We start from the raw sequence: 12,110 nt of genomic DNA, 5'->3' as shown, positions 1-12,110 counted from the left end.
TCACTTTTTGTTGCATTGTGGAAATATATGTTTTACACTACTTTATATACAGTTATTTTAGGATTGATAAAAACATTGCATCTAGACAATTTGTATAATTTGCAGTAACTGCAATCTGTATAATTTTCTATTTGTAGCACTTTGAGTCCAGAGGTGCTTGCTATATATTCCAGAGCATTTTGGATTTGGTGGTGAAGGATTACATGTTTCTGTATTTATTTTCTTTCCCTGCCTCCCATGGCATACCTATGGCTCAGTGCTTTTGAGAGCTAAGTACTGAAACCCTTCAGGTTCATTTAGTTGTTGTTTTCTGGATTGCTTTAGAGTGATGACACATATCTATTGATTACAGTGTTTTCCATAACATGCAAAAAGGATAGATGTGAAGGGTGATGCATAGACTTTTACAGTTTTTGTTTTAATAATAGATAGCTATCAGGTTACATGGCCTCCCCTGGATTCAGTAGTGGTTCCCCAGAGCCCTGCAAAACTGTGCTGGTGTCTGACTGAATTAGACCTTTGTGTAAAATCTTTGAATAGAAAAAGTGGCACCCACACTTCTTCAGGTGATACTCTCCCTACCAGGAATTGTATTCTGTATTTATCCTGCTTTTCCTTAGGGGATATCTAGTGAGCTAATATCAATTATGTTTGCTGCCTTTGTCTTCTCAAAGTTAAGCATGAGTGACTTTAACTTGGATGTATCTCTGCAGTGTTCGTTAATTTCAGATTGGTGTACTGTAGAATTGGGACTTTCGATCATGATGGTGACTTGAGGCTCTAGGTAGGACTTATTTAAGTGACAAGAGTCCTTTTTGTTTCTTATCAGGAAGTATTTCCACGTACTAAGTGGAAATGGAACATTTCTTGTTCCCTTTGTCTTAGCTCTAACTGGTTTTGTTACCTGTCTGAACAGTTACCAAAACAAGGCACTTGATCCCTCTTCTCTTTTTAAGCTTCAACTGTTTTTGCTTTCTTTGGCAACCCCATTTTAGATGATGCTGCAGGAATGGGGAATAATAAGATGGGTTTGCCTATTCAGATTGCATTAAAGACAAATACATACATGCATGGAATAGACTGTACTTGAAAGAAAAATAAACTTTAATGTGAAGTTTGTGACTGATAGCAGGTAGATTTGCAGAAGTTGCTATGAAAAATTAGACTTGTGTTAATGCTTTGTCTTGTCATGGCATATGTCATGCCCAGGGAAGGGCTGGAGATCTGTACAGGGGTTGTCTGCAAATCAAACAGTTGCTGGAAGTCTGCTTTTTTGTTGTGTTCTGACAGTTGATTCTGTAGATCATGCTGGTAATAGTCTCTTACCTGCACTGGAGAAGAGCATAAACCAGTTTGATCAGGTCTGAGATACTACTTTAACCCCAGGCTCTCCAAGGGCTTGGAGTGTTTTGATCCACCCACCCTCCCAAAGGGGCTTTTGGAAATGGATGAAAGGCAGCCCTAGGATTTGAGTAGTGTTTTCCCAGAAAGGTGTGCCATGAGAAATGATTGTAGAAGGGAGTGGGATAAAAAGAAGAAAAATGAGATGCATTTTGGCCCCTGTAGGGTAGGACTCTGAAATGTTAATTTAATTTTTAAAATGTCACAAAGAAAAATGCCATTTTAATTCTAGCCCTTTCACACAGAAAGAAAACACCATCTCCATTGCAAAACCAGCCATGTAGTACCCTGCATTTGTATGTGCTTATTAATGCTATTTGAAGTATGTTAATGGCTTAATAAAAGCTCCTCATGAATTTCATCTGGGCAATAATTTGAATTTGAGTGCTAGGTTAGCACACTTTAATTGTATACAACTTTCTAAACAAGAAGGCATTTAGAATTTAATGCCAGCGGAATTTGTGGGTGTCAGTGACTGTGATTTAGTCTGTGTTCAGAGACAAATCTGACTCTTAACTCGTGTGATCTTAAGCCTTAAAATACTCTCCTTCCACAGAAGCTCAGCAGAAACTATGTAATTATTTGCTTTGACCCCCTGTTTACACAAGTCTTGTCTTTTTAACAGATACGTATCTAAAACTGGAGGATGTGACCCGTAAGTTTAAAAAGCCTTGCATAATGGATGTAAAAATAGGTCAGAAAAGTTATGATCCGTATGCTTCAGCTGAGAAGATACAACAGCAGGTCAGCAAGTACCCGCTGATGGAAGAGATTGGCTTTTTGGTACTTGGCATGAGGGTAAGAACTTGTTTTGTTTTCAGATTCAACTTATGCTGTGGCCTCTTGTTCCACACCAGATACAGCAGCTAGTTTTTCTAGCAAATGACAACCCTCTTGAGTTTTACGTAAATGAAGTGTTAAGTGAATATGTTGGTAGTACTGGTGTCAGCTGTTGTGTGAAGTATGTTCCAAAACACTGCTCTTGGTCACAACAAGTGTTTAACCTGGCTGTGCACCTTCTGGGAATCTATTTGCAACTTGGGTTCTGTGTATGTATGCAAGAAAGGGGTTGGAACAAACTATAGTTATTTAAAACTGAATGTAGCTACAGTCAATTCTTGCATAGCAGATATTTCAAATTATCAAAGTGGGGTATTTTGACTTCTAGGCTTTTCTCAGAGATTTACAGACTGAACCAGTCTTTGTAATAATTCAATCATGAGCTATATCTTTTTAAAAAAAATTATCTCTATTTTTAAAATAAAGATAATTTTAATGTAATTTTCCTACTTAAGGAAGAGCAAGTTAGCTCTCAGAGGTGATGCATGTACTTGTAAGTAGCTGTTCATGTTCTGCATTTAAAAAAGCTTTCCACCAGAAGAAAAACCTATTTGGTGCATACACACTTGGGGAACAACTGTCAGGTGAGGGTTAGTTTGAGATGGATAAGGCCCTGCAGATGTCCATGCTAGTGCTACTACATTTCCTTATCTTGGGCGACAAGAAAGATTTAATATTCAGTACTCTAAAACTTGAATGTAAAGAAAAGCTGTACAGAACATTTGTGGATCTGTAACATAAATGTGTTGATGTCAGTAATGAATTCCTTATGTAATGCATTTGAAGTACTTTTTTTTGCTATGATTGGCACAGGAATAACTTTCTTTTTGATGCGAAATTTTTGTTTTCCTTCTCGCATACCCAAAGCTAGGGCTTCTCAAGCTCTGCATCAACAAGCATGAATGGCTGAAGACTGATAAGCTTCCTCTTTGCTGTTAGATAGCAGTAGCACACAGATTGCACCATTGTTTGAAATAATTCTAATATCTCTGAAATGTTTTGTACTTAATTGCCTAGGCTCTCAGCCTTAACTCTGTCTTGAGATAAGCTTCTACAGCTATAAATTATAGCGGTCATGAGTAGTAATTATATAAGCCTATGAGAAAGAATGTGGGAGTTGAGTAAAAAACCAGTCAAACAGTTTAGATCGAGAAGGCTGGAGATTATAGCTTTGGATTTGGCTTATGTCGTTACATAACCTTTCTTATCTCATGTGTAAAACAATGTACTTAACATCCTTTGTTTCATGACAGTGCAAAAGGAACGAACACTTGCTTCCACAGTATTTTTGCTTGTGCCTATTGTTTCTAACATTGTCATTTATTGGTATCTTTACCCTGTTGCACAGATTCTTTCAGCTCCCTAATTTAAACTGCGTATATAATGGTTCTCCTAAGCAATGCAGTTTCCCGTCCAGTATTTAAGTAGGTGAGATTTGTTTTGTGCCTTTGGTACCAAATTGCATGTTGGAAGTTATTTCCCCAAAAGAATCCAAAAGGTACCTCCTCCTCTCATGCAACACATAGCAAAGTCTAAGTTCACAAGGCAATTTTTCTGCTCAGCTTGCTGCCTCTTGATTATGGGGTATTTTCTGCCTGTCTGCTTGCTTTATTTTTGCAACATTCTGGTCATAATGTAAGTTGCTCTCCTGTATAGGCATTTACTGCCTCTAATAGCTAACATACTAGGTAAAGGTTGCTAGTCTGTGCTGGACAAAACATGGTGTAGCACGATTCAGTAAATTAGAGGGCTTTGGTTTTAGTCTCTCCATTCAGTTTTATTTTTAACATGGAAGTGGGCTTGCTTAGCAAGTTTCTATTTCAGAAAAGCGAGAGAAAGAGGACCCAGGAATAATAGAAAATGTAGTTATCTAAGGCTTTTTTTGAAGTGCACGTCATATAAGCTGTCATGAAGAGATACATGCAAAAATATATTACTGGTGTTTTCTTACCTCAAAATTTATTCATAGTAGGTTTTTACACTGAAAGTCATTGATACAGCTTTGTGTTATACACTGGTAAATAAGCAGACATCTGTTTCTACATAAAATACATATGGTTTGTCCTTAAAGGAAGTGAGTCTTCTATCTGGCAGAGCTTTGATTTGTGTAGATAGTTCTGGCATTTGGCATGCGCTAAACTATGTTCATCTTAATGCACTGAATAGACAGAATAAATGCATGGAAACACATTTAGACAATACAGTAATTTCAATAACATTGGTTAAAATCCTAATTACATCTTTAGTGGAGAGGTTCCTTTCCTTAACAGATGAGGACAAATCTGCTACGGAAGTAGTGAAAGTTTAAATAGAAGTTGGAAACTAATGTAGGTATGGTTGCAATAGCAAAAATTCAAGTTGCAATATGGTTTCAGTAGTAGACATGTAAATACATGAGAAGTATCTTCACAGAGTGTGCAGTAATAAAAAGAGTATTTTATATGCTGGTGAATACAAGCAGAATGTGAAGGTTGTGATGTCAGTTTGGATTTGCAGTCCAGTTAGAATTGAGAATTCTCGATTTCTGCAGGTTTTCTTTTTCTTCCAGAACATCTTGATTGCAGTATCACATAATCTGTAATATTTCTGAAGCATGGTTTTAAAGCACAAACTGGTGATTATGTAACTTTACCAGTATAATCCATCATTTCCTTTTATTGTTTGTGCCTATGAACTATTGCATGCAGATACCTCATCAAAGCTGTTTTTACAAGTGAGTTTCCTTATCTACAGCACATGTTCCTGCAAGATTTATTAAAACTGTCTGTAGTTAAGTCTGTTTTATGAGTTCTTTATGAACCATTTCTAGTATTGTGGAAATTTTCATAAATTCTGATGTCTTAATAACAAGATTTAGGAAAGGGGGAATAATAAAGCTGTTAAATCCTGCATCTAGTGTTCGTGTTCTTCCACAGTAAAAAATGACCAGAACTGGATGTTTTACAGTTGTAAGTCTAATTTAATGAGGTTTAAGAAAACAGGAAAACAAAACAAAAACCTACAGCTCCGCCCCCAAAAGTACAGCAAACCTAACCCACAGCAAACCAAAGAAACCAACCAAAACCCCTGAAACACACCTCCCCCCCTGGCCCCCCTAAACCTCCAAACAAGCAAGCCGCCCCCCCCAAGTCTGGAAATACATGTCTGCGGTGGTTGAACTGAGCCATGGCACTGGTTGGTTTCTCTGTGCTGGCATTGTTACCCCTGTGCACTGCTGTTTCCTCTGCTTTTCTCGTTTCACTTTCACTCCCCAGTTCTTGCAGTTGAGTTTAACTCACCTGTTTATCACTGAGGGTTCTGAATCCATGCTGTGGAACTGAAAGCAGCAATTCCTCAGAGTCTGGTATCTGTGAGTGGATTGAAGGGTGTGTTTCAGAAGTACTTCATTTGTGGAATCTGGGAGATTCATCTGTCACCCTCTTGGGCAAATTCTAGCAGATGGGTACCCTGGCATATTATTTCCCGCATTTTTCCTTACTTGAAAGATTCATCATGTATATGACAGCTGGTCTACTTGTGTCCTTATGGCTGATAAGGTTTCCTCTATGTTAGAAAAAACGCTGATGATGGATGAGATGAGAGATTGCCTCTTTTTCCTCTCTATTATATGAAAAAGGAGGCATAAAACACAGTTATTCTAATGAGGTGCTCTGTGGAAGTTCTGGGAATCCAAAATTGTATATTAAGCCACCTTTAAAATGATTCATGATTGAACTGCAGTGTTGTTGCTTCTTTTATTTAGGAGATTATTAGTCTGCTTTTTCACTGAATTAATTTCAACATAATTTCATTCTACAATTTATTTATGTAAGGATCTTACTAAAACTTTATATAGATTGTCACAGCATTTGGTGGTGTACTTAATCATATGAAGCACCCTGTTGACTATCAGAAGAACAAAGAAACAAACCAGAGAGAATAATATACAAGTATAGTTTTAGATACTGGGGAGCAGGAATGCGTCCTTCCTGTGCTGATTTTTCATGCCAGAAACAAGCAGGGATGTGTGTAATTTCCTCACTTGTGGTCTAGCAACAACTAAGTTTTTAAAAAGAAAAAAAAAACAAAGGGAGTGTGTTTCAATAGATGGATTTAGATAAATGGGCCTGCTCTCAGCAGAGTAATAGTTACAGCATAACAACAAAGCAGTAGTATCAAATAAGAGAATGTATTTAAAAATTTTTCTCCTTCCGTTATTTTTTCCTGAAATCTTTTTTTTACTTTCTTTTTGAAAAATTAAAAACCAAGGCTTGTTAAAACTCAGTGTTCAAGTCTCCCACTGTGGTAGGATCAATCCCTGAGAGATTACAGGGCTGCAGAGAAACCTGGGTTCTTTTGATGTGCCCCTATATTTACATAGGGACAATCGTGAGGTCCAGGCAAAAGGTACCCAGTTGTGGATGTGGGTCTTGGCCTGGTGCTAGAGATGGCGCCTGCAAAGATAGTGGACTGATGCTGAAGTTGGATGTCCTCAGGTGAGCTGGGGTGCTGCCTGCTTACTTACAGCTTTTGGTATGGCTCCAGTTTGGGTAGCAGGTGGGGTGCTGACATTCAGATGCCAGTTATGAGTGCAGAGGTGCCTTGCTGTACACAGAAAACTGTGTAATATTTAAACACTTGCTAGCTCTTACTTGTATGAATGTAAGATAGGGGTGATAAGAATATTTATGGAAAAAATACAAAGGGTGGACAGATCAGCCCTTTGCCCTTTCAAGTCCAGATGCCTCAGCATCAGAGCATGTATCTCTGATCTCCCTGTGCTTTTATAGAAGAGCAGGGCCTCGGCTGCACACATGGGTGTGTAGGGGTGCTGGGATGGGCACTGAGAGCTCCATGGGAAACTGCTACACAGGCACCAGCAAGCATGGGAATATCAGCAACACATGAGTCCATATCGTGCATGCAATCAAGGTAACCGTGGCTCTGCAGGTACCCCTCTGTAATATGCTCTGTATGCATGCTCAAGATATATCCCCCCTGCCCAGTTTCAGTGATGTCAATTAGTTAATTTTTTTTGCAGATGTGAAAGATCTCTGCAAGTAACTTAGAGATTTTTATTTGTGCTACCAGTATCTCTACCAAACAGGCTAGTCTTAATTAATATGTATTTAAATTGTACTTTCTGGAAATTAGGGAGTTGCCACAGATAAGCATTTGAACAGCATGTATTTTTTTCTGCCTCACCATGGAAGTCTGTACTGAATTACTGTAAATAACATTACATAACATTTGATACTTCTTTTCCACAGTTCAGTCTTCAGGTTTATGTTAAAGGTTTCCAAATCACAGAATCATAGAATAGTGAGGGTTGGAAGGGACCTTAAGATCATCAAGTTCCAACTCCTCTGCTAGCGGCAGGGGCACCTCACAGTAAGCCATGTCACCCAAGGCTCTATCCAGCCTGGCCTTGAACACTGCCAGGGATGGCACATTCACAGCTTCCTTGGGCGGTAACCCATTCCAGTGCCTCACCACCCTTAAAGTAAAGAACTTCTTCTTTATATCCAATCTAAACTTCCCCTCTTTAAGTTTGAACCCGTTCCCCTTGTCTTGTCACTACAGTCCCTAATGAATAGTCCATCCCCAGCATCCCTATAGCCCCCCTTCAGATACTGGAAGGCTGCTATGAGGTCTCCACACACCCTTCTCTTCTCCAGCCCCAACTTTCTCAGCCTCTCTTCATACAGGAGGTGCTTCAGTCCCCTGATCATCCTCGTGGCCCTCCTCTGGACTTGTTCCAACAGTTCCATGTCCTTTTTATGTTGAGGACACCACAACTGCACACAATACTCCACGTGAGGTCTCATGAGAGCAGAGTAGAGAGGCAGGATCACCTCCTTTGACCTGCTGGTCATGCTCCTTTTGATGCAGCCCAGGATACAGTTGGCTTTCTGGGCTGCGAGCGCACACTGAAGCTGGCTCATGTTCATTTTCTCATCGACCAACACCCCCAAGTCCTTCTCCACAGGGCTGCTCTGAATCTCTTCTCTGCCCAGCCTGTAGCCGTGCCTGGGATTGCTCTGACCCAGGTGTAGGACCTTGCACTTGGCATGGTTAAACTTCATAAGGTTGGCATCAGCCCACCTCACAAGCGTGTCGAGGTCCCTCTGGATGGCATCCCTTCCCTCCAGTGTATCAACCGAACCACACAGCTTGGTGTCATCGGCAAACTTGCTGAAGGTGCACTCAATCCCACTGTCCATGCCACCAACAAGGATGTTGAACAAGACTGGTCCCAACACCGATCCCTGAGGGACACCACTCGTTACCGGTCTCCAGCCGGACACTGAGCCATTGACCACAACTCTTTGCGTGCGGCCATCCAGCCAGTTCTTTATCCACCGAGTGGTCCACCCATCAAATTGATGTCTCTCCAATTGAGAGACAAGGATGTCATGTGGGACAGTGTCAAAGGCTTTGCACAAGTCCAGGTAGATGACGTCAACTGCTCTGCCCCTGTCCATCAGTTCTGTAGCCCCATCATAGAAGGCCACCAAATTGGTCAGGCAGGATTTCCCCTTAGTGAAGCCATGCTGGCTGTCCCCAAGCACCTCCTTGTTTTTCATGTGCCTTAGCATGCCTTCCAGGAGAATGTGCTCCAAGATTTTGCCAGGCACAGAGGTGAGACTGACTGGTCTGTAATTCCCCGCATCATCCATTTTCCCCTTCTTGAAAATGGGGGTTATATTTCCCTTTTTCCAGTCATCGGGAACTTCACCTGACTGCCATGATTATTCAAATATGATGGCCAGTGGCTTAGCAACTTCATTCGCCAGCTCCTTCAGGACCTGCGGATGGATTTCTTCAGGTCCCATGGACTTGTGTACGTTCAGGTTTTTAAGATGGTCTCGAACCAGATCCTCTCCTACAGTGGGCCTAGGGTCTTCATTCTCACAGTCCCTGCGTTCGCCTTCCAAGACTTGGGTGGTGCGGTCAGAGCCTTTGCCAGTGAAGACTGAGGCAAAGAAGTCATTAAGAACCTCAGCCTTCTCCAAATCCAGGGTAGCCAGTTCTCCCGATAGCTTCCAGAGGGGGCCAACGTTGTCCCTAGTCTGTCTTTTACTCGCTACGTACCTATAGAATCCCTTCCTATTATTCTTAACATCCCTAGCCAAGTTCAATTCTAACTGGGCCTTAGCCTTCCTCACCTGGTCCCTAGCTTCCCGAACAGCATCCCTGTGTTCTTCCCAGGCCACCTGTCCCTGCTTCCACCTTCTATAAACCTCTTTTTTTCCATTGAATTTTCCTGAGCAGCTCCTTATCCATCCAAGGAGGTCTCCTGGCGCTCCTGCTGCACTTCCTTCTAGTTGGGATGCAACACTCCTGAGCTTGGAGCAGGTGATCCTTGAATAACAACCAAGTTATTCCCTAGAGGGCCCCCCTGCCCTCTAGGGCTGTATCCCATGGAACCTTACTAAAGCAGGCTCCTGAAGAGGCCAAAGTCTGCTCTCTTGAAGTCCAGGGCAGTGAGCTTGCTGCACGCTCTTCTCACTGTCCCGAGGATCTCGAATTCGACCATCTCTTGGTCACTGCAACCAAGGCTGCCCTGGAGCGTCACATTTCCAATCAGCCCTTCCCTGTTGGTGATCATGAGGTCAAGCATGGCACGTCTCCTTGTCGGCTCCTCTATTACTTGCAGAAGGAAGTTGTCTTCCATGCAATCGAGGAACCTCCTGGATTGCTTGTGCCAAAAAAAGAAAGAAACCCAGCACACCCGGAGTGCAAGGGATGAGCCTTGCCCTGGGAAAACCACCTGCTTGATCATGGTGTCTCCTCTGCCAGGTATACCTGCCATGGTGTGCCTCACAGTTGAGATCTTGCAAGGGTGGTGCTTTTATAAAGACCACACTGGACCAGCTTTTTGTTTTAGCTCAAGGTTTTCTTCAATTGAAGAATGTCGGGAGAACTAAGTGTAGTTGAATAAAGGGTATAAAAATATGTGTACGTATGCAAGCAACAATAATTTAACACCTCGGGGGAAAAAAAGGCCAAGTGTAGGTTGAGAAAGTCTGAAGAGATAATTTCCCTTGACAGTTAATTATCTGGATTTTTGATGTGCTGTCCATACAGAGTCCCTACTAGTACTAGTTAAAAACCCGAATCTGTTAGCATGCTAGATTGCAGTTCTGTGTATGCAGAAACCTGAGGAATGGGAGCTGCTTGTAGGGCACAAGGAGGAGCCTCCACATTGTCAACCAAAACAGCTTGGATCTTGTGTAGTAAGGATGTATAAAAATCACTGATGAAGCAGGAGTAGGCGTTGTCTTGAAGGCAATGTTTTACGGATCATATAAGGAGTTTTGTCTTGCATTATACAGTGAAACTCGTGAATGCAAAGCAAACATGTAACAAGCTGTGGCAGGTGGGCAAGAAATAACATTTTCCTGTCTAATAATTTCTTGACCGTTGTTAAGGTTGTAGGTCTGACTTCTTTATCTTGTCATTGCTTTGACAGAAATGGGCTAGTACAGACAGCTGCAACAACAGAGATACAGAAGGTTGATTCAAAGGCAAATATGCTTTTGGGAAGCGTTAGCAGCAGATTGGTAACAGTGATGGCATGAATGAAAGCATGGCCTGTAGACTAAGAAGTTGATTTTAGTCTTCTGCTGTGCAGCTCAGCCATCCGTGTGTTTGGGGGGGGGGCGGATGGGTAGTGAGGGTGAAGCAAGAACTGGTGAAAGCTAATTTCTGTTAGAGCTTGGATTTCTGTTCCTCTGTTTTCAGAATGGGTCTTAATTTATTTGTATTTGGTTGAGGTTTTCCTGGAATGGTTCAAATAGTCACTTTCTTGAAGTTGAGAGAAGGCTTGAAGTGGTATTATGAGACAGCTCTCTGGCTAACATGGAGAACACTTTCATCATTACCTACATATATTGTAGTTCAATGCTCCTGTCTGCCGCCAAGCCCATTGGTTAACCAAGGGAGTTCTGAGTCTTCACTTGTTCACAAGATAGTTAAATATATATCTGTTACTCTGCTGGTATGTGTGTGGGACTTGACAGTTTGTCATTGGCCATTCTGTATAGTTAAAAGTGCACTGTTAACGCAGAATATGCACATCTACCTTGGGTATTTTTAACCTATATGGAAAAGCCCTTTGGGGGAACGATTTTGTGCAAATTACGAGAAGAAGTAGAGTGGCTTCACAGGAAACCTAGCTCAGAAGCACAGGGGGTGATGTGCTGCTCCAGCGTTTCTCTGGAAAACAGAATGAGCTTGCAGATCTTAATCAGCATTTTTGAGCAAGTGCCCATGTCACACAAACTGCTAGCTCCTATGGGGAAGAGATAAGGTTCTGGGAAACAAAATTGTTTGGGAGTGTGCTGCAGTGCTGGTGTATGGTGGAAGCCTAGACCAACTAAATGAGAACTTTCAATATTATTTAAGTGATGACACAGCTAGTGAAAACCTGGGTGTAGTCATCAGAGTCCTGATCCTCTCCTATTTTCTTATTTTATTTTTGCTTTATTTAATTCCCTTTGGCTTATGGCTCTTTTAAATTTAAAAAGTTCTTGAAACTTTTTGTGTGTTTTTGAAAATACTTCTGGTTCCTGAGGTATTTACATAAATAATCTTTGGGTTCATACATTCTGTGCTGTACCTCTCTTACGTGCTTTGAGAGAGGGGAAAGGAAAAAAAAAAGGAGTGAAAAATGGTTGCTTTTGTGAAACCAAACTCACCCTTGTCAGATGCTGGTTTAGAAGAACTCAGCTCTGCCATGCATTTCTGGAATTTATAGACATCAGGGTCTCAGTTTCTCTTAAGTATCGTAACAGTGGAAATAGGAATGATAACAGTGGGAAGTGTCTCTGCTGCCAAGTGAGTTTAAACATTCAGGCTTACAACTACTATTGCTTTAGAATAAC

At 41.3% G+C, this 12,110-nt stretch overlaps 1 protein-coding gene across 2 annotated transcripts in view; it reads left to right on the top strand.

Annotated features, from left to right (window-relative positions):
- The window catches only part of IPMK (inositol polyphosphate multikinase), a 53,098-nt gene that overhangs the window by 29,541 nt on the left and 11,447 nt on the right, over window positions 1-12,110 (top strand). Inside the window, exon 4 of one of the 2 annotated variants that reach the window (XM_080622120.1) lies at window positions 2,027-2,199. The exons of the other annotated variant lie outside the window; for it this stretch is intronic. Coding sequence (XP_080478246.1) covers window positions 2,027-2,199 — 173 coding nt within the window. The remainder of the gene's footprint in view (window positions 1-2,026; window positions 2,200-12,110) is intronic. 2 annotated transcript variants of the gene reach the window in all.

This window comes from Psittacula echo (assembly GCF_963264785.1).
Source record: "Psittacula echo genome assembly, chromosome: 6".
Lineage (NCBI taxonomy): Eukaryota > Metazoa > Chordata > Aves > Psittaciformes > Psittacidae > Psittacula > Psittacula echo.
Note: the sequence above shows the minus strand (reverse complement) of the source record. Positions and strands in the feature narration are given on the sequence as shown.